The sequence below is a fragment of the Littorina saxatilis genome, linkage group LG1 (genome assembly GCF_037325665.1).
Source record: "Littorina saxatilis isolate snail1 linkage group LG1, US_GU_Lsax_2.0, whole genome shotgun sequence".
In the NCBI taxonomy this organism is placed as follows: Eukaryota; Metazoa; Mollusca; class Gastropoda; order Littorinimorpha; family Littorinidae; genus Littorina; species Littorina saxatilis.
In genome coordinates this window covers 50,900,009-50,926,180 of record NC_090245.1, presented here as the reverse complement: position 1 = coordinate 50,926,180, position 26,172 = coordinate 50,900,009, and the positions used below count along the sequence as shown (strand labels likewise).

The following is a 26,172-nucleotide window of genomic DNA, read 5'->3' as shown; positions in this document are numbered from 1 at the left end:
CTTTTCCGAACGTTCTCCTAAAAAAAATAAATCCAGAACACGCACACACTCATGCACACACACACACACACACACACACACACACACACACACACACACACACACACGGACGCACACACACACACTCACACACACCGGGGCACACACACACACACACCGCACACACACTCACACAGTGACTGATGCACACAGTGTAAAAATGTAATAACCGAATGCAAATTAGTGAGGCATTAAAATGTATATAAACAAAATTTTAAAAAATGAATTGTAGGCTATTCGATCTCGTCTTGATGAAAAAATAAATCTTTTATGATTTAAAAATGTTTGTTACAAGCAGTCAATTTATTTAGATTTTAGTAAAAGTTAGTTCTAGCGCCAAAACGAGGCGGCCGATTGTGGTACAGACACTGAATCCGCGGATGGCCACGCAAAAATAAATTCTTTGAAAAATGCTCGCTCTTAATTTACGGAGGCCACCAAGGATGTTCTCAAGCGGTGAGTGAAAGGGTGTTTGTACTTTGTGTAGTAAAAGCCTGACCTTTGACACTGAGAAACGGATGGCCCGTTTACGGGAGGCTGTGTGTGCCTTTAATGTGGTCAATTTGTCAGTTCGCATCTCCCGCCAAATCAGTAGTATTTAGTACTAGTAGTAAGTAACATTACCCGTGAAAGGCCTGTGTGCGGTACTATGCCATTAATGGACCAACATAACATCTTTTACAATTCGCTTACGTCACTGATCACACTGACAATGTCTTGACGTCAGGAAGACAGTACTCAAAACAGAAAGAATATTCTCCCTCTCAACGAGACTAATAGAATTCGATGTAGGCTTTGACGTAACTAATTCACGTGCGGGATTTGATGTGAGCGTGGACGAGGGCGACTATAAATTAATAATTCGTAAAAAAAAAAAAGTTGCAGTTTTTGACTCCTTGCATGAAAGTCAATGAAACTTGGTATTTTTTCAAACGGATAGCTGCCTGAGGCATGTCTGAAAGCCCTAGGGGCCAGCTCCGTGTACCTGGAGTTGACAGGTTCAGTAACTCTAAGAAACGGAGACAAGAAAGAACTGACGCGCCTTTCTGAATAGTTAGTTCTGCGGATTTCCTTTGTTATCATTTCTCGCTGGTTGTTGCGCCAGGTTTGGGCATTACAATTTACTTAAAACGATTGCATTTTCCTTCACTGATTTCACTCATTGAAGGTTATCACTGATTTGTCTGTCCCCAACGCCCCTCAACTGACTGACTTGAGCAGACGAATTTGAAGACTGTGTTCTTCGTCGATCTTTCTTGCGTATTGCTGTAAACGTCATCATAGCTTGTGCCGCTCTCTGTTGTTGAACTAGGTATGCGGTCACGCGTCCACAACGATAATAATCATATTCGCCCTGTTTGACAGTAAGTACGGTAAGATCTTTTAAACCTAGCTTCCGTCTAATGTGTACTTACAACAAAAACAGGTGTGATTTAGCTCCAAGCATGTGTGTCACTGTCAATCTGCAGTGCTTTACACAGTTACAGTTGACCCATGCAGAGGGAGGGGGCCACAACCAACATCGGTGTCCTAAAGTGTGTGTCCACACGATTTATTTTGGAAATTAGTTCCTTACTTTGTCCGTTTGTGTGTGTGTGGAGGGTGTGTGATTTCTTTCATGGAGTGTTGGTCCCATCTTCTACAGTCAACTTGAGTCAGTGTCACTTATTGCTGACACTGTGACAGTGACAAGCACTTCTCTGGAGCAAGATCCGGGACTTGAGGTCGTGGCTGCCTGGGGCTGTCACTGTCTGATTTATTATCGAAAGGTGTGCAGGTGAGTAAAAGGTGTAAACACATATGTTGCCGTGTGGATCTAGTGAGCAAAAAAAGTGTATATATATATATGCTTACATGTAACTGTAAGTTTATAAAGACTGGCACTGACAGTGACAGTTTAATTAATCGGGACGTGGAGAGAGATGAGAGAAAAAAAACCAGCTTATAATATAGGCCTGTATAATATATGGTGGTGAAAACTCATAGTGATTACCTTACTGTATTTGTTGAGTGATTGCACTGCTGTGTATATGGCGAGAATTTAAATACTGGAAAAACTATTAAATATTATAATATTGCGCTAATGACTAAATGAGAAATCAATTACATCGGTTCCGTTTTCCATTTAGTTATTGTAGTATTTATCTAATATATAATCCAACAACATTATATGTTATTTGTATTTTGGGTTGGCATTGTTCTGTCAGAAGACCTTCTTCATGTCAAAACTATCGGATGGATAGTTTTGACATGAAGAAGGGACGTCTTCTGACACAGTGACAGAGCAATGTTTTTGTAGCCGAGACATAAGGACCTATACAAATTTACAACCGTGAGGTCCAACTGACCTAAATTGTCTTCTCAGAGTTAGGGAACGACACTGTTCCTTTGTAGTAGAGGAGAGTCCTGCTTCTGCATGTCTTAACATCACTTTGCTAAACTTTGTAAAAGTAATGTTTCTTCACAACATTGCCACTTCAGACAAGACGGTCACAGCTAGGGTTGTTGTGACGTAGGCCTTTAAGACAGTACTTAATTGAGCCAGAAGTTGATATCGCTTACACTTCGCGAAGTCTTTCTACCAAAAACTCAGTGCAAAAGCCTCGTGCGGCCAGCTTTGCAAAGTATACTTCGCGTAGTCGACTTCGCCCAGTTAACGACAGGCTTTAGATGCATATAGTTCTAAGGATATTTTTGTCAAGTGTGTTGAGCAGAAAGTGAAATATGCAAAATTGTTGAAACGGAAACATAAGATAACAATCGATAGTTGAACAATGAAAACCATGCAAAAGTATCGAACCACACACACACACACTCACACTCACGCACATGTATGTAGTTATGAAATTGAAAAGTGTGTTGCTTAATTCTCTTTCTTGCATTATTGCATGGCTGTTAACATTGTAATACAGAGAAAGCTCAGCCAGTTACTGTAGTTTCAAGTGAGAAGTTTGGCAATATCATCTTAGAACGCGAAATGCCTTAAAGGCACACTCAGCTTCACGTAAACCATCAGTTTCTGGTCACAGACACTGTTAGGCTTTTATACACAGTACAAACACTCTTTCATTTAAACACTCACCGCTTGAGAACATCCTAGGTGCCCTCCGTAAAGAGTGAGCATTTTTCGAAGAATTTATTTCGTGCAGTCAGAACGGATTTACAATGAGACAAATCGGACGCCTCGTTTTGGCGTTAGAACTAACTTTTAAAATCTAAATAATAAATTGACAGCTTGTTTCACAAACATTCTTAAATCATAAAATAATTTTTATTTCATCAAGACAAGATCAGTACAATTCGAAGTTTTGAAAGTTTGAAAAAAGGGAGTCCCGAAGCAGCTAGGTCACACAAGTTCGTGTTTCCCAAGCAGACAAATTTTCTGCATAGCGCGCGCTTCTTTAAAGCCAACCGCCGCCGATAAGTTCGTGTGACTCGCAGTCGTTTGTTCAAAAGATACCGGAACAGTGTGGAGATGGGCTTACAAGTTACAGGCTAAATTTTAAGCCAGGCGCATGTCTGAGCTGTCAAGAATATATATATATATAGTCATGAACCTGTCAGCAGCAGTTATGCTGCATGCATTCTTCTATTTTTATAAATTCTGCGTAATGTACATGCAGGCACCAATGAAAATGTTTTTCATGATCATGTTACAAATTTCTTGGTAAGTTAGCCTGCAAATAATTTTACACGGAAACCTGCATTGCAAGATTGCAGATTTTTGCGTTGAAGTAAATTAGTTGATACTAATGATAGAAGCACAATTAAATGTGTGTGTATGTGCCCCGGTTATGTCACTATGGGCGTGGGATTCAGAAGACATTGTTCTTAGTATACAGGATACTTGTGTCACGAGAAAAGGGAGGAACATGTCTGCTCACTGTTTCCAGGATTTATGGCAGAATGGTTATAAATGCAACACTTCTCTGTGGTGTATAATTTCATATCTTACTCATCTTTGCTGTGGATTGCTACACAACAGTGTTACCAGGCTTGTGCTTATCATAGGAACGAGGTTAAGAAGCAAGAAGTGGTCATAAATGTTGGGGTGCTATAACGTTTTATGAGTGAGAATTATTTTTCACTGGTTGGAGTTTGATTACAGTCGTAGTGAATTGCTACTGTAATTCCTGAGACGCAGATGTTGATGGCGAAGTTTCGATTTTATGAAGTTGCTTTTGAAAGCAAATTGCACTGAAGATCTAAAGATCTATAGATACAAACAGCTTTCAAAAGTGTGTTTTCACCTTCTTTTTTGAAGTGGTGTACAGCGAGACAGTCACTTTATGAGTGCGTAAAACTTGCAAGACGCATGTTGAGATTCAGCTATCCCACTTCCTTGAACCTGTGTCACAAAAGTAAGTTTGCTGTTTAAAAAAAAAAACGTTGTTCTATTTGTGCTATGTAGTGTTTCCTCATTTGTAGCATTGTTTGAATTATAAGAGGTGATGGTATAATGTCTATCTGTTCCTCTAAGTTGTTTGTCTTTTGACTCTTAATGGAACGCTAGCAGTCAGGCTGTTTTCGAATTCTGTCAGTTGTGTCAAAAAATGTCAGAAGTGAAACCTTGTTGTATGTCCATCATCTCATTGTTTGTATGAGTGGCCATGGCTTTTCTACTTCTTCTTCTGAATCATGAACTGGGTCCTTTTCGACGTTTTAAGTTCAGGGAGAAACTGTGCTAGAAATTCTTGTACAGCTAGTATACCTCAGGAAGAAAGCTATAAGAGACAGGAAAGGTGAGTCAGTGGCCTATTTCCCTTCCCGCTAAAAAAGTAATTGTACTTCTGAGAAAAAAAAAGTATGTCATGAATTACTTCAGACCATGCCTTTCACATCAACATTTTTAAATGCAGACTAGATGTTGAATTGGCTCTTCAAAAGACAGCATGCCAGTTAATTAAGAGTGCCTAACAAAAAATGAACATGCACACAAGTGTTTATGTTGTTCTAGGCATACAAACATACACAATAAAATATTAAAACGTAAAATAAATAAGGGATTGCGGTTTGTATTTCCTTTTTATGCCCTCATTAGTTATGAAAGCGTTATAGTGCTAAGGCCAAAAAAAAAATATAGGTCTGTTTACGGTAACATCGGTAGGTTGGGATCTTTTTTTTTTTTTTTTTTTTTCCCCAAAAACCATATTTTTACGTGTTTTTGTTTTGTTTTGTTTTTTCCCAAATGCCAAAAAAAAGTCTAGGGTCGCGCGAAAAAAATAGGGTCGGTCGGGTTACCGTAAACAGACTATTTTTTGTGTGTGCCTAATACACATAAAGGCATGAAGCTTTTCAAATGGTGAGGATTATTTTCTTAATTGCAACATGTTTGTAAGTTGTTTATTTTCTATACATGTCCATTTTGCAGGTGTGTAAGAGGGGGATAGGGGGATGGGAAGAGACACAGGGAGACCTGAATGATTAGTTTTCTCTTCTTAAATTTCTACGAGTAGCCGTCCGCTGTTGATATGACTGCCCCTAGATATAATACTCAGTTTGATGGTTGATGCAATGTCATTGAATGAAGTACAGTATAAAATATGTAGTATAGAAAGCAAGTATTTAGTGTTAAGAGCAGGACACTAAATACTTCATTCTTGGAGTAGAAAAGAATACTGCTACTCTCCCTATAATTTGACCAGACAAATGTTTATTTCCTTGAATAAACCAGAAGCTGAAACTGTCAGAAGGTCAGCTTTTCTACTAATAGTCAGCTCACTTTTGTAGTTTAGTAACAGTGTTTTTGTTTGTTTGCTGGTGTTAAGAAAACTTGCATGTAAGTATAAATCATTATCCTATATGTGCACGTCCTAGATACTGGGAAATACTATGGGTTGTCAACTTTGAATGACTGTCACAATATCTCTGAGCAATGGATGACAAAGGGGATGCTTTGATGTCAAAGGGGATGGATTTGACTTACTGTAACAACCAAGTTTGGGTTTTCAAACATTGCTGTGGGTTTTAAACGATTTAATTTTTAGCCAAAATGCCCCCAAAACAGCACCTAAAACTGGGACAAAAATACACCAGTCTGTGTTGCAGCTGTACATAATGGAGAATAAAGCTCTGTGAATTTTATTGTGATGTTTATGGGTCAGCTGAAGGATTATTCTCGACATACACACTCAAGAATTACATCTATTTTTGAGTCACTTGAGAAAAAGTGACTCTATGTAATCGGTCAGTGTTAGTCTGTCCGGCCGGCCGGCCGGCCGTCCGTAGACACCACCTTAACGTTGGACTTTTCTCGGAAACTATCAAAGCGATCGGGCTCATATTTTGTTTAGTCGTGACCTCCAATGACCTCTACACTTTAACGATGGTTTCGTTGACCTTTGACCTTTTTCAAGGTCACAGGTCAGCGTCAAAGGAAAAATTAGACATTTTATATCTTTTCTCGGAAACTATCAAAGCGATCGGGCTCATATTTTGTTTAGTCGTGACCTCCAATGACCTCTACACTTTAACGATGGTTTCGTTGACCTTTGACCTTTTTCAAGGTCACAGGTCAGCGTCAAAGGAAAAATTAGACATTTTATATCTTTGACAAAGTTCATCGGATGTGATTGAAACTTTGTAGGATTATTCTTTACATCAAAGTATTTACATCTGTAGCCTTTTACGAACGTTATCAGAAAAACAAGGGAGATAACTAGCCTTTTCTGTTCGGCAACACACAACTTAACGTTGGGCTTTTCTCGGAAACTATAAAAGTGACCGGGCTCAAATTTTATGTGAACGTGACTCATTGTGTTGTGAATAGCAATTTCTTCCTGTCCATCTGATGCCTCATATAATATTCAGAACTGCGAAAGTGACTCGATCGAGCGTTTGCTCTTCTTGTTCTTCTTCTGGGAGTTTGATCGGCAAAGAAAACACGTAATCGTGGGTTACCGTCGTTTCCGGTTTCAACTTCATCAAAAAATGCGATCTGCTGAACAAAGGAAACCTCAAAGTTATTCAAAGTCATTATTTATTTATTTCAACAACATTTAGGTTTTCAAAACACAGCACTACGGTAGGAAACAAATTTATTTCAGCTTATAATCGCGCTTGAATGTACCCCACCCTTGTTTCGTTTCCATCTGTAATGCACGAAAGCATGGCCACAGCAGACGACAAATCCCGCATTGCCTATCACACACGCGTTGTGAGATCGCGGGAACACCGTGGAAAGTTCCATTCATGACGTTTGACCCGGTCATGTGAATAGACAATGAGAATTTATCCACCCAATCGTATTCGTTTCCGGTTTTTGAGACGTAACTCACGACAGACCACGCTGTATCTTCACTGTTTGAGACCTGTAAAATCTTTTTTGACAATTGTAGCATATATTCATCGACGAATTTTGCGATATTTTGCTGATTAAAGCTTGATCTGGTGCAAAGTTTGAGCAGCACATGTGTTCTCATGATCGGCGCCATTATGAAATTTTCGATTCTTCTGCAACGCACGATCGACAATCGATTAATTCTCTCATTTAGGATTGTCGCTTATGGAAACTTGAAAATTTCAAACTTTCATGTATGCATAGTTATTTATCTATGTAGTCCACATGCAATAATCAAGTTTTAGTTCTTTTCTTTGGAAATAAAAGACATTACGAACTATGGTTTCCATGAAACTCACGACAGTATTATCTCTATACCTATAAACCCAGTGAGCACAGATCGAAAACTTTTTGCTCACTTAAATCTTTCTATCATGTATTAAAACCCAAAAGGGTGCCCAAAAGGCTAGTTGCTACATTTGACCTACAAGAAAAACTTTTGCACCTGGAAATTGCGTGGGTTACGGTTTCCACTTTCTACTTCGATCTAGTTAACTTATGGAAACTTGTAATTTCAAACTTTCATGTTTGCATATTTATTTATCAATGTTGTCCACATGCAAATTGCAATAATCAAGTTTTAGTTCTTTTCTTTGGAAATAAAAGACATTACAAACTATGGTTTCCATGTAACTCACGACAGTATTATCTCTATACACATAAACCCAGTGAGCACAGATCGAAAACTTTTTGCTCACTTAAATCTTTCTATCATGTATTAAAACCCAAAAGGGTGCCCAAAAGGCTAGTTGCTACATTTGACCTACAAGAAAAACTTTTGCACCTGGAAATTGCGTGGGTTACGGTTTCCACTTTCTACTTCGATCTAGTTAACTTATGGAAACTTGTAATTTCAAACTTTCATGTTTGCATATTTATTTATCAATGTTGTCCACATGCCACATGCAATAACTGAGCTAAAGTTCTTTCCTGTGGGATATTGAAGCCTAAAGTGGAAACCATGTAACCCACGACATAGAGCGTACTGCATGTGTCTAATTGTCATTTCTAAAGAAACCCCGATATGAAAGGTCCTCTCTTTGACAGAAAAAGATACAGGCATGTCTTTTGCACTTAAAAAAGAGTATTTCACTCAATTCAGTCCTACTTTTTTTCCTGGTGTCCATGTCCCATAGTTGTGACCCAGTATCTAGGATGTGCACATATATATATACGTTCAAAATATGGATCACTATTGAGCTTGAGGCTCCATGGACTTCTGAAAAAATTGTACATGGCACATGTGCACACTTTATTACGGTACCATCACGATCTTCAAAATGTTTCCAACACAATTAACAGTTGGTGTAAATATTCGCTTGGAAACATTTTGACCAACTGTTAATTGTGTTTATCCAGTGTAGGTATACTTATAGTTTATACCCCTGGTGTTAGAATCGTTGCTGGAGGCACTGAGTGGCATGTCAGATGATCGTTAATTGTTTCCACGTTGGTATGTATGTAAGTCCAATTACCAGGTGTTCAGCTTGCAGGCGACACCAGTGTGACATTGAATTGCACTATTGACTAACAAGTGAACACTGTTGCCACAAGGAGATACCTGCTGCAAAACTCAGTATACTACTGGACGCAGCAGCCTCTCACTGAGGAGAGTATAATGTTATGCCTGTTGGAAAACGAAAGTTATAATGCTTCAGCATGACATGTCCTTGTTACATAAAAAAAACTAACACAAATGGGTCAGGTCAATACATTAAAATACAGAGTCCCAAAGCAAAAAAGGGGTCTGTTGCCGGAAAAGCAAAACACCAGTTAGTCAGAAATACATGCATTAAAAACAGTTACCTCCCTGTCATTTACAAGCGCCTGTTGTTTGTGTTGGCAAATGTTTTATTTGAGCTATGTCTCCCTGACACACTGGACAGGGTCAGGTTTCCTGGGGTAAATGGGGAAAGGGGGAAAGAGACATCCCAGTCAAGTCTTATGAGAGAGACTGAAGTGATACTGTACAAGAAAAGAAGGTCTGTTGTGATACACCCAAAATGACACCTGGTTCAAGGTATTGAAAGGGAAAGGTTTGCATTGGTGTGATGACTGGTTGCTTTCGTTTCATAACTGTGGGAGTTGAATCAAAGCTTATGAGTAAAATTGTGTGTTTGCTTATTCTAGCAAACTTTTCCTAAAACACAGTGTTGATGAAGGTGTTCTTATACGACTGAATGTTCACACAGGTGGTTTTGTCTGGTTTCAATTTTCACCTTGACACAGATTTGAATTTTGACTTTGAGATGGTCTGCTCTCAATGTTACTCAGTCTGATAGTGGTACAATGTACACTGTGTAAAAGCACTGGAGGAAACGATGTGAATAGGCTTGAAATCAAAGGTCACATTGTGTAAGAGGCTAGGTCAAAGTGTTAGTGTCCTAAGGCAAATGATTGTCCCAGAAATCACTGAAGCGTAACTGGCGTGTGATGTTGCCTTATGATAGGGTTTATCCTGTTGGAGAAATCAAGTACATGTAACATGTCTTGCTTACTGAAGGAGGTATCCATTCTGCTCTGTTTGTCTTTCTAATTTCTTTGAATGTGAACTAGCAGCTGGTTTACAGTGTTGTTATTTGTGCGAGGTGTAAGGTAAAAGATGTGCAGGTTGATTGTGTGTGTGTGTGTGTGTTGAGATAAAGGAGTGCGACAGGTAAAAAGCTGTATTGAGTTAAATCAAAATTTCTCAGCTTTCAAACTTTCCTGTATTGCATTGAGAAGCGTCTGTGGAGTTGAAAAAACATGTGTACACCTTGATATGTCCTGTATTTGAATGCGGTTGACATGGTTGGATGCTTGCAAAGTGTAGATTTTGTTTACAAAGCTTGTGCTTCCATTTTGAGTTCTGGTGATCTGTAAATTGTTATGAAAATACTTGACAAAATTAATAAGCATACAGTTTAGTCAGAGAAAAATTTACAACTTCCTCACTTAATTGCCTAAAAACTGGTAGAAATGTAATTTGATCACACGCATAGTTACTGTTCAAACCTGTATGTACAAGTATAAATCTGAGGAGCTGCATGACTCCGTGCTTTTGCATTGTGCAATCATTCACACCTCAATAATTGTCTCGCTCAGTCACAGCAGCCTAGATTTTGACCCTAGAATCAAACCCTTCTCTACACCCCAGAACAAGTGGAAAAGAAGGCAGTGTGTGTGAGAGAGAGTGTGTATGCATGAGAGAGAGTGTGTGTTTGTGTCTGTGTGTCTGTGGGTTTGCAAGCTCAGCTAGTGCATTCAACTTTATGCAACGCGTCACCAATAATCGCTGTGCTCTGTTGCAGATACAATGTGCTGAGGCACCTGTACAGTACAGCTTATTCATTATGGCCGCAACAGCAATGACTGATGTGTGACATCAAGATATACAAGACAGACCACCACGATGATGTTTTTATGCAAGCTTGGCTTGGCAGCTGTTTTTCTGACAGGTGGGTGGCCTCTTAATCCAAACGTTTTGAAATATTTTTTCGCATTGTTTTATGTCACTGCCGTGTCCAGCGCTTCAGCTTGATTTAAAGATGAAGAAGGTGATTTTGATTATGATATTGTTGTTGTATTGTTTGTATTAGCTGCTGGACAGATTTGAAAGTACATTACTCAGCAGGCCTAAGACTATGAGTGACACAACCGTCGAACGCTGAAGAAGAAAAAAAGAAAGTACATATTGGGACGTCCGGACGTCCGTCCGTCCGGAAAACTTTAACGTTGGATATTTCTTGGACACTATTCAGTCTATCAGTACCAAATTTGGCAAGATGGTGTATGATGACAAGGCCCCAAAACACATACATAGCATCTTGACCTTGCTTCAAGGTCAAGGTCGCAGGGGCCATAAATGTTGCCTAAAAAACCGCTATTTTTCATATTTTTCCCATTTTCTCTGAAGTTTTTGAGATTCAATACCTCACCTATATATGATATATAGGGCAAAGTAAGCCCCATCTTTTGATACCAGTTTGGTTTACCTTGCTTCAAGGTCAAGGTCACAGGAGCTCTTCAAAGTTGGATTGTATACATATTTTGAAGTGACCTTGACCCTCAACTATGGAAGATAACTGTTTCAAACTTAAAAATTATGTGGGGCACATGTTATGCTTTCATCATGAGACACATTTGGTCACATATGATCAAGGTCAAGGTCACTTTGACCCTTATGAAATGTGACCAAAATAAGGTAGTGAACCACTAAAAGTGACCATATCTCATGGTAGAAAGAGCCAATAAGCACCATTGTACTTCCTATGTCTTGAATTAACAGCTTTGTGTTGCATGACCTTGGATGACCTTGACCTTGGGTCAAGGTCACATGTATTTTGGTAGGAAAAATGTGTAAAGCATGTGAGTCGTATGGGCTTTGCCCTTCTTGTTTAATAAATGTCTTTGATGACGTCATATCCGGCTTTTTGTAAAAGTTGAAGCGGCACTGTCACACCCTCATTTTTTGATCAAATTGATTGACATTTTGGCCAAGCAATCTTCGACGAAGGCCGGACTTTGGTGTTGCATTTCAGCTTGGAGGTTTAAAAATTAATTGATGAGTTTGCTCATTAAAGTTGTCATTAAAATCAATTTTTCGCAAACAGATTTAAAATTGATTGCATCGTATTCTTCATCACATTCTGAATCTAAAAATATATACATATGTCATGTTTACTCTTAAAATGTGATCGCAATTAACGAAAATAGAATAATTAGTCTTACGATTAAAATTTAAGAAATCGATCCAAAAATGATTTCATCTTATTCTTTATCATTTCCTGATTCCAAAAACATATAGATGTGATAGGTTGTATTCAAAACAAGCTCCGAAAGTTAACATGAATGCTTAGCACAATATGCTACCGCGCTAATCTGGCGTGTCAATATCACTACATTTTGCACGTGGAAGGTGAGCAATTTCCTTCACGCGGGGATTGACGAAGCGGCTGTACTCTCTTGGTGAAAAAATACAGTGCGTTCAGTTTCATTCCGTGAGTTCGACAGCTTGACTAAATGTAGTAATTTCGCCTTAGGCGACTTGTTAAGACCTTGCTTTCACAGACTTTATGTTCATTGCCTCTTCAGAATTATTTCTATTTGAACACTACCTTCCCTTTTTATACCTGATGGGGGAGGGGGGGGGGGGGGGTCCTGCGCTTGTAACTGAGCATACAAGATTCTTACAAAGGCAGCTGTACGTTGGATTAATATGTTTAGGATCAGACCAGGCATAAAAGATTGTTTTGCTCCAAAGAATATGTGTTGTGCATTTAGAGGAACATCTTACTGAAATGTGCTCTTATCAGAAAGTTAAAAAATAAGAAGACTCAGGTGTTATGTTATTTGTGAGGCCTGGTTATTTGAATTATGGATTGATTTTTGTGTGCCATGCATGGTGGTGCTTTCAGTGAATGGTATGATTGAACTGATTGATGTACATGTTATGTCCCTATTTGACCTGTGGTGTTACTTTAATCTGTTTTTCCTTCTGTCTCCTCAGGACTGGCCTGTGTCGTTGGACAAGGGTACAGGCACCAGAGTGGTGAGATTTGTGATGTTTTTGTGTGCATGCTTAGTCTTATTAGGACAGTTTGACGGGCGCAGTGGCCTAATGGATAAGACTGGCCTCCTTATCGAAAGGTGGTGAGTTCAAATCCTGGCCGCGGCCGTCTGGTGGGTTAAGGATGGAGATTTTTTCGTTTTCCCTGGTCAACTTATGTGCTGACCTGCTCGTGCCTTATCCCCCTTTGTGTGTACACGCAAGCACAAGACCAAGTGCGCATGGAAAAGATCCTGTAATCAATGTCAGAGTTCGGTGGGTAAATACATGTAAATACCGAAAGCGGCATATGGCTGCCTGAATGGCGGGGTAAAAAGGTCATGCACGTAAAAACCCACTCGTGTTAAAACATGAGTGAACGTGGGAGTTTCAGCCCATGAATGAAGAAGAAGAAGATAAGGACAGTTGTGAAGTACAGTAGTACCTGCCATGTGTGGCCCCTCCAATTAGAGGACAACTCCCATAAAAGGCCACCTTCTGTCGTTCCCCTGTCTATTATCATGAACAAAATGTACCTCTTCTTCTTCCAAATCATGTACTGGGTCCTTTCGGACATTTTAAAGGTCCTTGTCTACATTCTTGTACAGAAATCGACATTAAACCATTAAAATGCTGAGTCTATTACCTACAAATATCAACAATACACCCCCCTTCGATCAGGAAGGACGAAGCCAGGGCAGCCGTTTGAAAATTCATTATAGTATTCCAGCGTAGTAGGATGTCCTTATTTGGAAAATGCCGAGGGCAAAACTCCTTTCGAATACCATGCATTTCGTTCGTTTAAAAAAAATCGTGGACAGCACTCCAATACCCAGTGTCAAACTGTTGCTGTGATTTTGTGGGTGTGGCTGTCAGCAAAGGGACATGAATTTGATTGGTTGATGATTATAGGCAAAGCACGTGGTCTCTGCACATGAAAAATGAAACATTGGAAATGTTACCAACACTTCCCAAAAATAAAATAAAAAATTAAAAAAAGCTTTTTTCCCCATGGTTCATTCATCATCTGACAAAACTTTTTAGCGAAATCTAACCATAAGATTATTGAAAAAAAGCAAAAATGTAGATGACCACCTTCAAGTTCAGTGGGTGGGGTTTTGAGTAGAGCTGGTTAAAATGGGTCTGTGGGTGGCCCAGGCTCAGTAATAGATTTGAACAAAATACACCTGTCAGAAAAGGCCACCTGCAAGGTAGGGACACTTTTAGCTGATCTGAAGGCAATGGTGTCCTTTCATCGCCCATACCACTGTACAAACAATTTAGCAGAACATTGGGTTTTACATGCAGCTTGGTGTAACTTCAACTATGATGTTAAAACTTGCTGGGATTTGTTTGACCTTCTGTTCATCTCAGCATCACTGTTGTAGTTTTTGCTTTCTGTAGGTTTTAAACAGAACTTTCCGTGACTGGAAGTTGTTCTGTGAGTTGTACAGTATGAATATTCGCCATGGGCCATTAGGCAAGGGTACTATTGTTTGATCTGTGGTGGTGTTTGTGTCCATGTGTGTATGTGTGGTTGTCATTTTTTTTTGGGGTGGGGGGTTGGTACGTGGTCCGCACATTCTTTTTGATGTGATATGCAACAGTGTTGCACTACCTCATTCTTTTTTCTTCTTCTGTTCATCCCCTTTCAAATTATCCTCCTTTTCTTTCTGGTATGGTGATCGATGTAGATTGAGATGAAAGGAGAATATACAGTGCTACCTGTCATGAACAAACTCCCTGGGGGCAAGGCAAGAATGCCCTTTGGCCCAGATCCCTTTCATGTTAGTGGTCCCCCTGAAAATGGAGTGTGGCTGCCTAAATGATGCCATTTATAAAAATCAGTCATATGACTGCAACTTCACTTCAGTTAGTGTGCAAGGGAGTTGTATTCCAGCCCCTGGAGCAATTTTTTGATTAGTGCTTTTGTGAACAAGAAACACTTAACAAGTGGCTCTATCCCATCTCCCCCCTTTCCCCTATCCCATCTCCCCCTTTCCCTCGTCGCGATATAACCTTCGTGGTTGAAAACGACGTTAAACACCAAATAAAGAAAGAAAGAAAGGGTTGTATTCCACAAACCGGCACGGTTGGCCTAGTGGTAAGGCGTCCGCCCCGTGATCGGGAGGTCGTGGGTTCGAACCCCGGCCGGGTCATACCTAAGACTTTAAAATTGGCAATCTAGTGGCTGCTCCGCCTGGCGTCTGGCATTATGGGGTTAGTGCTAGGTCTGGTTGGTCCGGTGTCAGAATAATGTGACTGGGTGAGACATGAAGCCTGTGCTGCGACTTCTGTCTTGTGTGTGGCGCACGTTATTATGTCAAAGCAGCACCGCCCTGATATGGCCCTTCGTGGTCGGCTGGGCGTTAAGCAAACAAACAAACAAAATGTATTCCACAAACACAGAAGAAGAGGGTAAAAGATATTTCTTGGCGTGTGTGTTTGCGCGACTGAACATCTTTTCTACCTGTAAATCCTTGTCATATGTGTTACCGTTTGTCTTTCTTCAAACAGAGATCAACTTGTGTGACAAGCGTCCAGGGTATGAACCCAACGGGGAGCATCTCGGGGCAGCTGGCGACAACCTGACAGTGCATGTCAACTGGACCATCACTGACCACAGTGTTCAACATCGGTGTCTGATGAGGTTTTCCACCTGCGACTCCTGCCGTCTGCACGTCCAGGCGCTCAGCAGTTTCAACTACCCATCATGTCCCTCGCTCAAGGTTTATCAGGAGTATGACGGCTGGTGTGTTCCTGGGTAGGTTGAATGTTCACTTCTGCTCAGCTATAAAGGGGCGCAACTTTTCTCTCTTGCACTCTCTCTCTCTCTCTCTCTCTCTCTCTCTCTCTCTCTCTCTCTCTCTCTCTCTCTCTCTCTCTCTCTCTTCCTCTCTCTCTCTCTTCTCTCTCATTCTCTCTCTCTCTCTCTCGCTCTCTCTCCCTCTCATTCTCTCCCTCCTCTCTCTCTCTCTCTCTCTCTCTCACATTCTCTCTCTCTCACATTCTCTCTCTCTTGTTCTTTCTTCTCTCTTTGTCTCGCTCTCATGTTCAGTTTCATTTTACTTTGCCTGATAGAGGACACACACGCAGACACCAGTCACAATAAAAGTAGCTGAGCTTTCAGTGCTTGGATTGCTGTTTTGTAAGTGCATGTCTGGGATAAAGGATGTCGCTGCATTGCGCATGTTGCTGTTAGTGTTATCACTGACGCCGCCTTGTAGGATGAGCCAAGGGTTGCAACGCCAGCCGAAGTGCTCATTCGATAGTTGTTTATTTGTGTTAACACTTTCGCGACGGGAGGTGACTAAATTAGTAACTGCGCTGACATGCCCACGGACGGGAAGTGACTATTTTAGTAACAGACATACAAGGTACATGACTCGTGATTGCTTCCCGGTTTTTGAAGCTTGCAATAAATTGAGTTGTTTCCCTTGATACACGTGACTTGCTCTCCGCCATGTGCAAATTAGAGAAGATTTGAGTGGTTTTTTCGAACAAAAAAAATGAATCGAAGGCGAGCCTTGTCACGGGAGGAGATTCTCCGGATGTTGGATCTTGAGGATCCTGTAGATCATGATTCCGACGTGTTGTTTTCGCCTCAAGAAAGCGATAATAGCAGTGATATTGAGGAAGAAACAGTCCTGTTGTTGCTAGTATGAGTCGGCAAACTACACGTGGTAGGGTGGTACTGCATGGATCTTCGAATAGTGTAGTTGCAAGGGGGGTGTGGCAGCACTGATAACAATGGATGGCTGGAGCCTCCTAATCCTTTTGGAAATGTTCATAGGTGTACAGTTGGGACTTTGTTGTGAAAATGTGACTTATATTCAATATGGATTACCTAGACATCATTTGGTGAGTGTCACAGTTTTGTTTCATTTGAGTCAGGATGCTGTGAGTGAATGCGGGATTTGCTTGTTTTTTTCTTTGTACTGTCTCCTTATTTCTGTGTAGAATTTTAACAATATTTCAGCTAATTCATAGGTTTTACACCTTGTTTGGTTATAAAATTATTTATAATACTTTCTGTTAAAAAATAACTTTTAAAAAAGCAGTGGAAAAGAAAACACACACAAAAAAACGTTAAAAAACACAAATTATCCCCCTTTCACCCCCCCCCCTTTGCTAAAACAAATCGCGTGACAAACTTATAAATAGCACGACTGAACTGGGCATCCATTTTTTAATTAGTACACAAAATTTGGTGGTGATTGGACTTAATTCAAGCTTGCTAGACAGATTTCTTTACAGTTACTGTTTTTTGGGAAGTTTCTTGGTGGCAAGCTTGGGCAGGCAGGACGTTAACGCCGTGGCAATGCTGGTCACAATAGTGTTAAGGATGCAGAAATGTTGCAAGATTTGGCCTTTCCCTTTTGCCATTCTTCCCAGCTGTACTCCTTCTTTCAGTGTCTTTCAGATGTTTTTTCCCCCTCTCATTGCCTCTCCTCTCTTTTATTCAGTATGCCTTTCTAGTCTGTTTCTGTGTGTATTTGTTTGCCTGCCTATCTTCTTCTCCTTCTGTGTTTGTGAGCTTTGACTCCCATTTGCACTCTTGGGCACGAGTGGGCTTTTATGTGCAAGGCTGTTTTTCCCCCCTGCCATTTAGACTGTCATACTCAGATTCCGGGTCATACTCCGAATCCAAGGTGCCTGTCTGCCTGTCTTTATTTCTCTCTCCCTCTCTCTCTCTCTTCTTTCTCTGTTTCTCTGTCTCTGTCTCTCTCTCTCTTGAGATCTCTCTCTCTCTCGCTCTCTCCCTCTCTCCCTCTCTCTCTCTCTCTCTCTCTCTCTCTCTCTCTCTCTCTCTCTCTCTCTCTCTCTCTCTCTCTCTCTCTCATATTGATTTCATTTGCCTTTTGCCTGATGTGAACCTTGTAAAAGCTATAAAACAATGGATATGTTACAGTTAATCTGTAAAGCCAGGGAATACGTGTATTAACTAGGTAATACATGAAATAACTGACGGAAAAAAATAGTTCATTCATGTATTACCTAAAAATAGTTGAGCTATTACACGTATTCCCTTGTTTCACAGATTAACTGTAACAGATATACCGACAACAATATGTAGTGAATTCAGATTGTTTATGATCGTACATTTTCAATCAATCAATCAATATGAGGCTTATATCGCGCGTATTCTGTGGGTACAGTTCTAAGCGCAGGGAATTTTTTGTTTGTTATTTATTTTGTTTAATTTTTTTTATGCAATTTATATCGCGAACATATTCAAGGCGCAGGGATTTATTTTCTTCCTTTTTGCAAAAAAACAGTTTTATGTATTGACTATGCTTACCTGTGTGCACCTTTCAGATGCAGCTATTTACACCTCTATGACAAAAACTACAGCAACCGGACTGCAGAATCCTACACAAGTAGCAGCAGTAACAGCGCCAATGACATTCGTGTTCTGAACTTCAGAACTCAGTCCAAGTATATCTACGTTGTTGCCTGCGCCAACAAAACTCAAGACACTCATGTCGTCTTCCATTTAAAGATCACTGCAGAAGGTAAAGAATAATTGTGCCAGTGTTAATGCATACCAGCATGGTTTAGGCTAAACATCTGACATCGATCATGAACAGACCAAAATTTAAATTAACTGATCTTTCTTTGTAAAGTCTCTCAAGTAATGCATTTGACACTGCAAAGCATGTGAAATTGACAGCAGTGTTTTTTCCAGACACAGAGGAAAATAGATCAGGTGGACCTGGATTCAAAATACATATCTGTCAAAATGTCTTGACCGCAAAACATTGTTGCATCAGAATGTGTCCCATTTGTCAATACTATCGGACATTTGATCAACCTGGGGTCAGAATAATGTGTTAGATCAAAAAGGTATGCGTGAATGACTGAAGACTGAGGCCTGGGATCAACACTGTGATGTGTGGGTTTCTTTAAATTTTAGCCGGAAATATTTGGGGTGTATACTTATTGAGAAAAACAATTTTGTACCACTCATGAAATTTGAAAGACATGGAGACAGGCGCAGTAGCGTAGTGGATAAGGCATCGGCCTTCTAATCAGAAGGTCGTGAGTTCAAATCCCAGCCGCGGCCGCCTGATGGGTTAAGTGTGGAGATTTTTCCGATCTCCCAGGTCAACTTATGTGCAGACCTGCTAGTGGCTTATCCCCCTTCGTGTGTACACGCAAGCACAAGACCAAGTGCACATGGAAAAGATCCTGTAATCCATGTCTGAGTTTAGTGGGCTATAGAAACACAAAAATACCCAGCATGCTTCCCCCGAAAGCGGCGTATGCTGTCTGAATAGTGGGGTAGAAACGGTCATACACGTAAAATCCACTTGTGAAAAAACATGAGTGAACGTGGGAGTTTCAGCCCATGTGTGAGTGTTTGTCTTCTTCATGCTGCATGTTCTAATCATTGCAACATTTTTGTTTTTTTCCAGATAAGACAGAGACTTTTACAGGCACTTCAGCAGATATCGGCCGACCGCATTTTTTCAGTTCTCCATTCTTCCCAGACGAGTATGCTCTGGACTCCGATGTGTACAAATATGTCTTTCAGGCAGCTACTCAAGAAGAGTTCATTACAATCTCCTTTGATGACTGGCAACTCTCTCAGCATTCATCCATCAGAGTGAGCATTTTTATTGCAATGTTGTAAAGGTTACGCTTCTGAAGAGTTTAAACTGGAATAAATGTTGTTGCTTTCAATTCAAGGATTGACATTTTGGTAAAAGACGTCAGGGGATTGTGTCAGAATGTCTGTATTGCTGTGGTGGTTGTGTTGTTGTTAACACATTTACGTGAGCACTTCAAACAAGTGTACAAGTGATGTTCTGTTAAACACATATGTACTGTTTTCAGATGCTCAACTTTTATATTTCATCATTTCTAGAATTTTGTCTGTTCAGTATTTAGAGCATGTGTGATAGTGTGCAGTGAGTATGAATGCAAGACCTAAGCACAGGACAGTATCTTTTGTGCATTCCAGAAAATGTGTCAGTCTGTATGTGCATTGAAGTTTGGATGGTTTGTTATACAGTGGAATCTCCCGTTTAAGACCTCCAAAGGCTCTGAGAAAATTAGGTCTTAACACTTTCTACCCCACCTACCTATGTAACGTTGACCAAGTTTTTTTTTTAGCCGAGACCAGCTGTGCTGCAGCAGGTCACTCAGAATTGTAGTAACTGTGTAGTAACTGCGTATCAACATGCTGGAATGCAGGTGTTAGATGGACGTTACAGGAAGCGACTGAAGCTAACAGTCTGAGCGGATATATCCGTACCTGGTCAGATAGAGCCATATGAGTGTGTACAAATATATCCGTACCTGGGAGACAATCAGTTAAAAAGGATGAAGTCTTGAAATCGGGGTAAATCGGGACAGAAAATCTGGAAATACAAGGTCTTCAAAAAGGAGGAAGTCTTAAACGGGTGGTGAGGTGGTGTCTGAAAAGGGGGGTATCACTGTACATAAACATGGATTTCCATGTTAGTGAGTGGCTGCATGAGTGAATTAATGAATTGTTAGATATTGTGGAGTTATTATGCAAGTTCCTATATCTGTGTGTCCGCGCAATGGCCCCCAAATGATAACCGAATGATGTTTCAGTTCGACAATGCCAATATCAAGGGGGAGATCAGTGGCTCCAACTACCGTCCGTGGATCATCTCGGACAGCCACAAACTGGAAATGACTTTTCAGACCGGCCCCTACAAAATCCCTGGCACCTTCAGGTCATTCAAGGGGTTCAGGGCTACCTACACCTTTCACAGCAAAGGTTAGCGTTTGTTTGGTTGTTCGTCTATCTGCTTGCTTGTTTGTTTGTCTCTGTGGCTTTCTTTTCAATACAGTGGAACCCCCCCTTTAATGACCTTCGAAAATATGAGAAAATCCGGTCTTATAAAGGAGGGAGTCTGAAAATGGATATTTATTTACAGAGGTTATGAACAAAACATCTGAGAAAGGAGGGTCTTTCAAAAAGGATGAAGTCTTAAATCGAGGGGTCTCAAAAGGGGGGCTTCAATGTACGAAGGTACACAGGAAGTGTGGCAAACTAAAGTACAGAATAAACAACTTGTTTGGGCGGGGATGTAGCTCAGTCGGTAGCGCGCTGGATTTGTATCCAGTTGGCCGCTGTCAGCGTGAGTTCGTCCCCACGTTCGGCGAGAGATTTATTTCTCAGAGTCAACTTTGTGTGCAGACTCTCCTCGGTGTCCGAACACCCCCGTGTGTACACGCAAGCACAAGACCAAGTGCGCACGAAAAAGATCCTGTAATCCATGTCAGAGTTCGGTGGGTTATAGAAACACGAAAATACCCAGCATGCTTCCTCCGAAAACGGCGTATGGCTGCCTAAATGGCGGGGTAAAAAAACGGTCATTCACGTAAAATTCCACTCGTGCAAAAAAAACCACGAGTGTACGTGGGAGTTTCAGCCCACGAACGCAGAAGAAGAAGAAGAACAACTTGTTTGCAATTTTGCTATGAAGAAGAAGAACAAGTTGTTCAAGAGCAGAACAACCGCAGGGGCAACAACTTTGCATGTTGGTGTTCGGAGTAAAAAACAAGTCGCGTAAGGCGAAAATACAACATTTAGTCAAGTAGCTGTCGAACTCACAGAATGAAACTGAACGCAATGCAACGCAGCAAGACCGTATACTCGTAGCATCGTCAGTCCACCGCTCATGGCAAAGGCAGTGAAATTGACAAGAAGAGCGGGGTAGTAGTTGCGCTGAGAAGGATAGCACGCTTTTCTGTACCTCTCTTCGTTTTAACTTTCTGAGCGTGTTTTCAATCCAAACATATTATATCTATATGTTTTTGGAATCAGGAACCGACAAGGAATAAGATGAAAGTGTTTTTAAATTGATTTCGAAAATTTAATTTTGATAATAATTTTTATATATTTAATTTTCAGAGCTTGTTTTTAATCCAAATATAACATATTTATATGTTTTTGGAATCAGAAAATGATAAAGAATAAGATGTACGTAAATTTGGATCGTTTTATAAAAAAAATATTTTTTTTACAATTTTCAGATTTTTAATGACCAAACTCACTCATTAGTTTTTAAGCCACCAAGCTGAAATGCAATACCAAACCCCGGCCTTCGTCGAAGATTACTTGACCAAAATTTCAACCAATTTGGTTGAAAAATGAGAGCGTGACAGTGCCGCCTCAACTTTCACGAAAAGCCGGATATGACGTCATCAAAGACATTTATTGAAAAAATGAAAAAAACGTATGGGGATTTCATACCCAGGAACTCTCATGTCAAATTTCATAAAGATCGGTCCAGTAGTTTAGTCTGAATCGCTCTACACACACACACAGACAGACAGACAGACAGACAGACAGACAGACACACACACACACACACACACATACACCACGACCCTCGTCTCGATTCCCCCCTCTACGTTAAAATATTTAGTCAAAACTTGACTAAATATAAAAAGGGGGTAGAAACCTAGAGGTAGACATAGAGTATTAGATCTGAGATAGAAATCGAGTAAACCAGTTTCTAGCTCACGACACATAAACACTCTCATAGCTTGCTCACCACATATACACACGCACTCCCACAAAAAGGTTCATGCAATGTCCTGTATTTCTTTCCTCAAGCACCAAACATACTGCTGCACCAGAAGAATATGTTCTTGTTCATGAGAAAAGTAAACATGCCCGTTTATTTAGCTGTCCATTACCGAATACAGCAAAGTTATAACATCTTTAAAATTCTGGTCACACAAGGATTGTGCAGTTGCAGATCTGATTAAATAAAATACTTTCCCTAATAAGATTTGTAAGCTGAAAGTGTATAAGCTTATCAGTCTCAAACCTGCATTAGAAACAAGAGTACCGTACATTGCAGTACTGCAATACCTCATCTGATTTACAGGAACCCTTTGCAGGGACCAGGGTAACCCTGACACAAGTCACAGAATCAAGTTTTAGCAAACATTGATACAGTGGAGCCCCCCCCCCCCCCCCCTCCCCTTTCAGATCTCCACAAAATCTGAGAAAATCAGGTCTTAAAAATGAGAGTCTCAAAATAGATGTAAATTTACAGATGTTATGAACAGAAAATCTGAAAAGTAAAGTCTTGGAAGGGGGGACAACTTAAATCAGAGGGTCTTAAAAGGGGTTATCCGCTGTAGCTGTAGCTCTGTACCTTAGATTCAACTTTGACAGAGAAAAACGACAACAGAAATTGTTGCTTTCTCAGCTGACAAAAAGCAGTGCGCCATAGAAAAAAGTGTGGTTAGGCCCGTAAATATCTAAAGCATTGGCACTCCCTGCCTCAACCCAGACTTTATCTCCCGCCACCAGCTTGGCTGTAACCGAGGTGCTGTCACTTTGAACGCTCTGGTTCACAGTGTCCAAACCCATCCTGCTGATGACGTTTCCATTGACTCGTATATCCACGATGGCTCGCTCCGCCAAGTGCGTGAAGATTTGGAAAGTGAAGGTGTAGACGCCACTGTAGGGGGCCGTGAAGACACCCAGAATAGGGTTGTAGGCGTTCCCGTCATTGAAGACAACCCTGTCAAACTTGTAGGGCCCTGTTATGGACGGGGTCAGGGTGGATACTGAGAATGTTGCCTTGAACCCCACTTTGTGCTCCAGGGTTGCTGGGGGATAGAAGGGGAAACAAGTCGCGTAAGGCGAAAATACAACATTTAGTCAAGTAGCTGTCGAACTCACAGAATGAAACTGAACGCAATGCAACGCAGCAAGACCGTATACTCGTAGCATCGTCAGTCCACCGCGCACGGCAAAGGCAGTGAAATTGACAGGAAGAGCGGGGTAGTACTTGCGCTGAGAAGGATAGCACGCTTTTCTGTACCTCTCTTTGTTTTAACTTTCTGAGCGTGTTTTTAATCCAAACATATCATATCTATATGTTTTTGGAATCAGGAACCGACAAGGAATAAGATGAAAGTGTTTTTAAATTGATTTCAAAAATTTAATTTTGATAATAATTTTTATATTTTTAATTTTCAGAGCTTTTTTTTAATCCGAATATAACATATTTATATGTTTTTGGAATCAGCAAATGATGGAGAATAAGATGAACGTAAATTTGGATCGTTTTAGAAAAAAATAATTTTTTTTACAATTTTCAGATTTTTAATGACCAAAGTCATTAATTAATTTTTAAGCCACCAAGCTGAAATGCAATACCGAAGTCTGGGCTTCGTCAAAGACTACTTGACCAAAATTTCAACCAATTTGGTTGAAAAATGAGAGCGTGACAGTGCCGCCTCAACTTTCACGAAAAGCCGGATATGACGTCATCAAAGAAATTTTTATCAAAAAAAGGAAAAAAACGTTCGGGGATATCATACCCAGGAACTCGCATGTCAAATTTCATAAAGATCGGTCCAGTAGTTTGGTCTGAATCGCTCTACACACACGCACGCACACACGCACACACGCACACACATACACCACCTCCCTCGTTTCGATTCCCCCTCGATGTTAAAACATTTAGTCAAAACTTGACTAAATGTAAAAAGAAGAGCGTAAGATCGTACTTTTTCTGAGTGCAAATATTTTTGGCAATACAGTGCATTTTCATGGGTTTTCCGAGGTGCATATTAGTCACAGGCTAGATGTTTCAGCTGGATAAGAACAAGTGCAAGCTCGATTGCTTTCAAATTCAGGCAAGTCACAAAGCTCAACACGTCGTCAGGCAGCATCCGCAACAACAAAACAATTAAGTGCCAGATTTAATTACTTTTAACATTTGGCGAGTTACATAAAAGACACCAAGCTGAGCAGCATCAACAACATGAAAACAAATGTTGTTATTAAAATTAAGTGAGTTACATAAAAGTCACCAAGTTGAGCCACGCCACCTACATCACAAACAAGTACCAAATTTGCCTCCAAAATATGATGTTACGTATACGTGAAAGTTTACTCACCCAGTCGAGCATCATCAGCCGTCTGCTTTGCCTCAAGTTGAGTGATTCGAGACGAAAGCTGCTGGACGATAGCGCTTAATGGGTTAGGGTCATCTGATCGCTTTGAGATTGCATGTGCACCAACACTTGACGTCAGAACAACACAGCTCATGCACAGAAACAGTGCTTGGAATTGCATGGTCATGGTTGTTGGCCAGGCTTACTGTGAAGGGGGTGGTGCTGAATAATAACAGAAATGTGTGGATTTAAAACAGACTTTTCTGTTTTTACATGATATAATGTAGTTCTTAGGGCAACAAGAATTTGGTAAAAAGGCAAAACAAGATCATTGTTGTACATGTAGTGGTTACAAGGTTCTTTACTTCCAGAAATCCTTTCTCTCTACATATTTTGTGCGGGCATGCATTTCTGCAGAGCTGATTTATCATAAACGTCTGACAGATTAACACATGTTTGACTTTCGTATGCTGTAAATCACCACAGATTTAAATCTCAAATGGATTAACATCATTGATGAAAACAATTGTGATCTGTGGTTTGTTTTATATTTTCGGAAGAATTACAGATCACCATTCTGTGATTTAACTTCAGTGTGCTTTTTTTCTGTGTCATAAGGTATTACCATACACATGGAAGCCAATATCATACCTTTGTGTGTAGGAACGGTTGAGTGTCTTTGCTGTTACCTCAGCTGTCTTCAGTTGTAAGAATGTTGAACTAGTAGAGTACCTCCCAGTTCAGCTACTGGAGGTCTATCATTGTGAACTGTGCCTGGTAAGAAAACTATTTAGTTCAGTGAGATTTCTTGCAAGGGTTGCAGTGATATGGGGAATAGAAATACTAGGGTATGCAAACAGATAATAGACAAACACGGATAAGTTTTATCAACAGGTCAAGAAGAGAGGTCAAGTAAAACACTTTTTTGTTTAATTTGCATTTGGTTGAAAGAAACTTGGAAAATGTGAACATGGGGGGAATGAATTAGAAAATGTAACACACATACCCATACGTGTACAGTTTGTGAAGGCTTTCAGGCAGGGACATGTAGGCGTGTGTGCACACACTAACACAACTTATACACACACACATACATACATACATACATACATACATACATACATACATACATACATACATACATACATACACATACTGTACATACATACATACATACATACATACATACATGTACATCTAGTATATATATATATATATATATATACGACTTGTGTCTGTCTGTGTGTGTGTGTGTGTGTGTGTGTTCGCGATGCACGGCCGAAGTTCTCGGTGGATCTGCTTCACATTTGGTGGGCATATTCAGGTAGACCCCGGACACAACCTGGTTGATAAGAAT

The 26,172-nt window shown here is 40.3% G+C and overlaps 2 protein-coding genes across 4 annotated transcripts in view; one reads left to right on the top strand and one right to left on the bottom strand.

Moving 5' to 3' along the window:
- The first annotated feature begins 1,293 nt into the window (after positions 1-1,293).
- LOC138973093 (hornerin-like) overlaps positions 1,294-26,172 on the top strand; it is a 53,257-nt gene continuing 28,378 nt past the window's right edge. For 2 of the 3 annotated variants that reach the window (XM_070345771.1, XM_070345756.1), the window contains exons 1-7: positions 1,294-1,403; positions 10,669-10,815; positions 12,867-12,908; positions 15,423-15,669; positions 18,225-18,421; positions 19,325-19,515; positions 20,493-20,661. In XM_070345771.1, the coding sequence (XP_070201872.1) occupies positions 10,770-10,815; positions 12,867-12,908; positions 15,423-15,669; positions 18,225-18,421; positions 19,325-19,515; positions 20,493-20,661 (892 nt within the window). In that variant the 5' untranslated portion in view covers positions 1,294-1,403; positions 10,669-10,769. Of the gene's footprint in view, positions 1,404-1,684; positions 1,817-10,668; positions 10,816-12,866; positions 12,909-15,422; positions 15,670-18,224; positions 18,422-19,324; positions 19,516-20,492; positions 20,662-26,172 lie in introns of all 3 variants that reach the window. The other variant, XM_070345763.1, reaches the window with a different exon arrangement.
- LOC138973084 (complement C1q and tumor necrosis factor-related protein 9-like) lies at positions 22,887-25,621 on the bottom strand. Its single transcript, XM_070345745.1, has 3 exons — positions 25,467-25,621; positions 24,819-25,037; positions 22,887-23,519 (listed from the first exon to the last, which is right to left on the bottom strand). The coding sequence occupies exons 2-3, from the start codon at positions 25,000-25,002 to the stop codon at positions 23,110-23,112; spliced, it is 594 nt and encodes a 197-aa protein (XP_070201846.1). The 5' UTR covers positions 25,003-25,037; positions 25,467-25,621; the 3' UTR covers positions 22,887-23,109.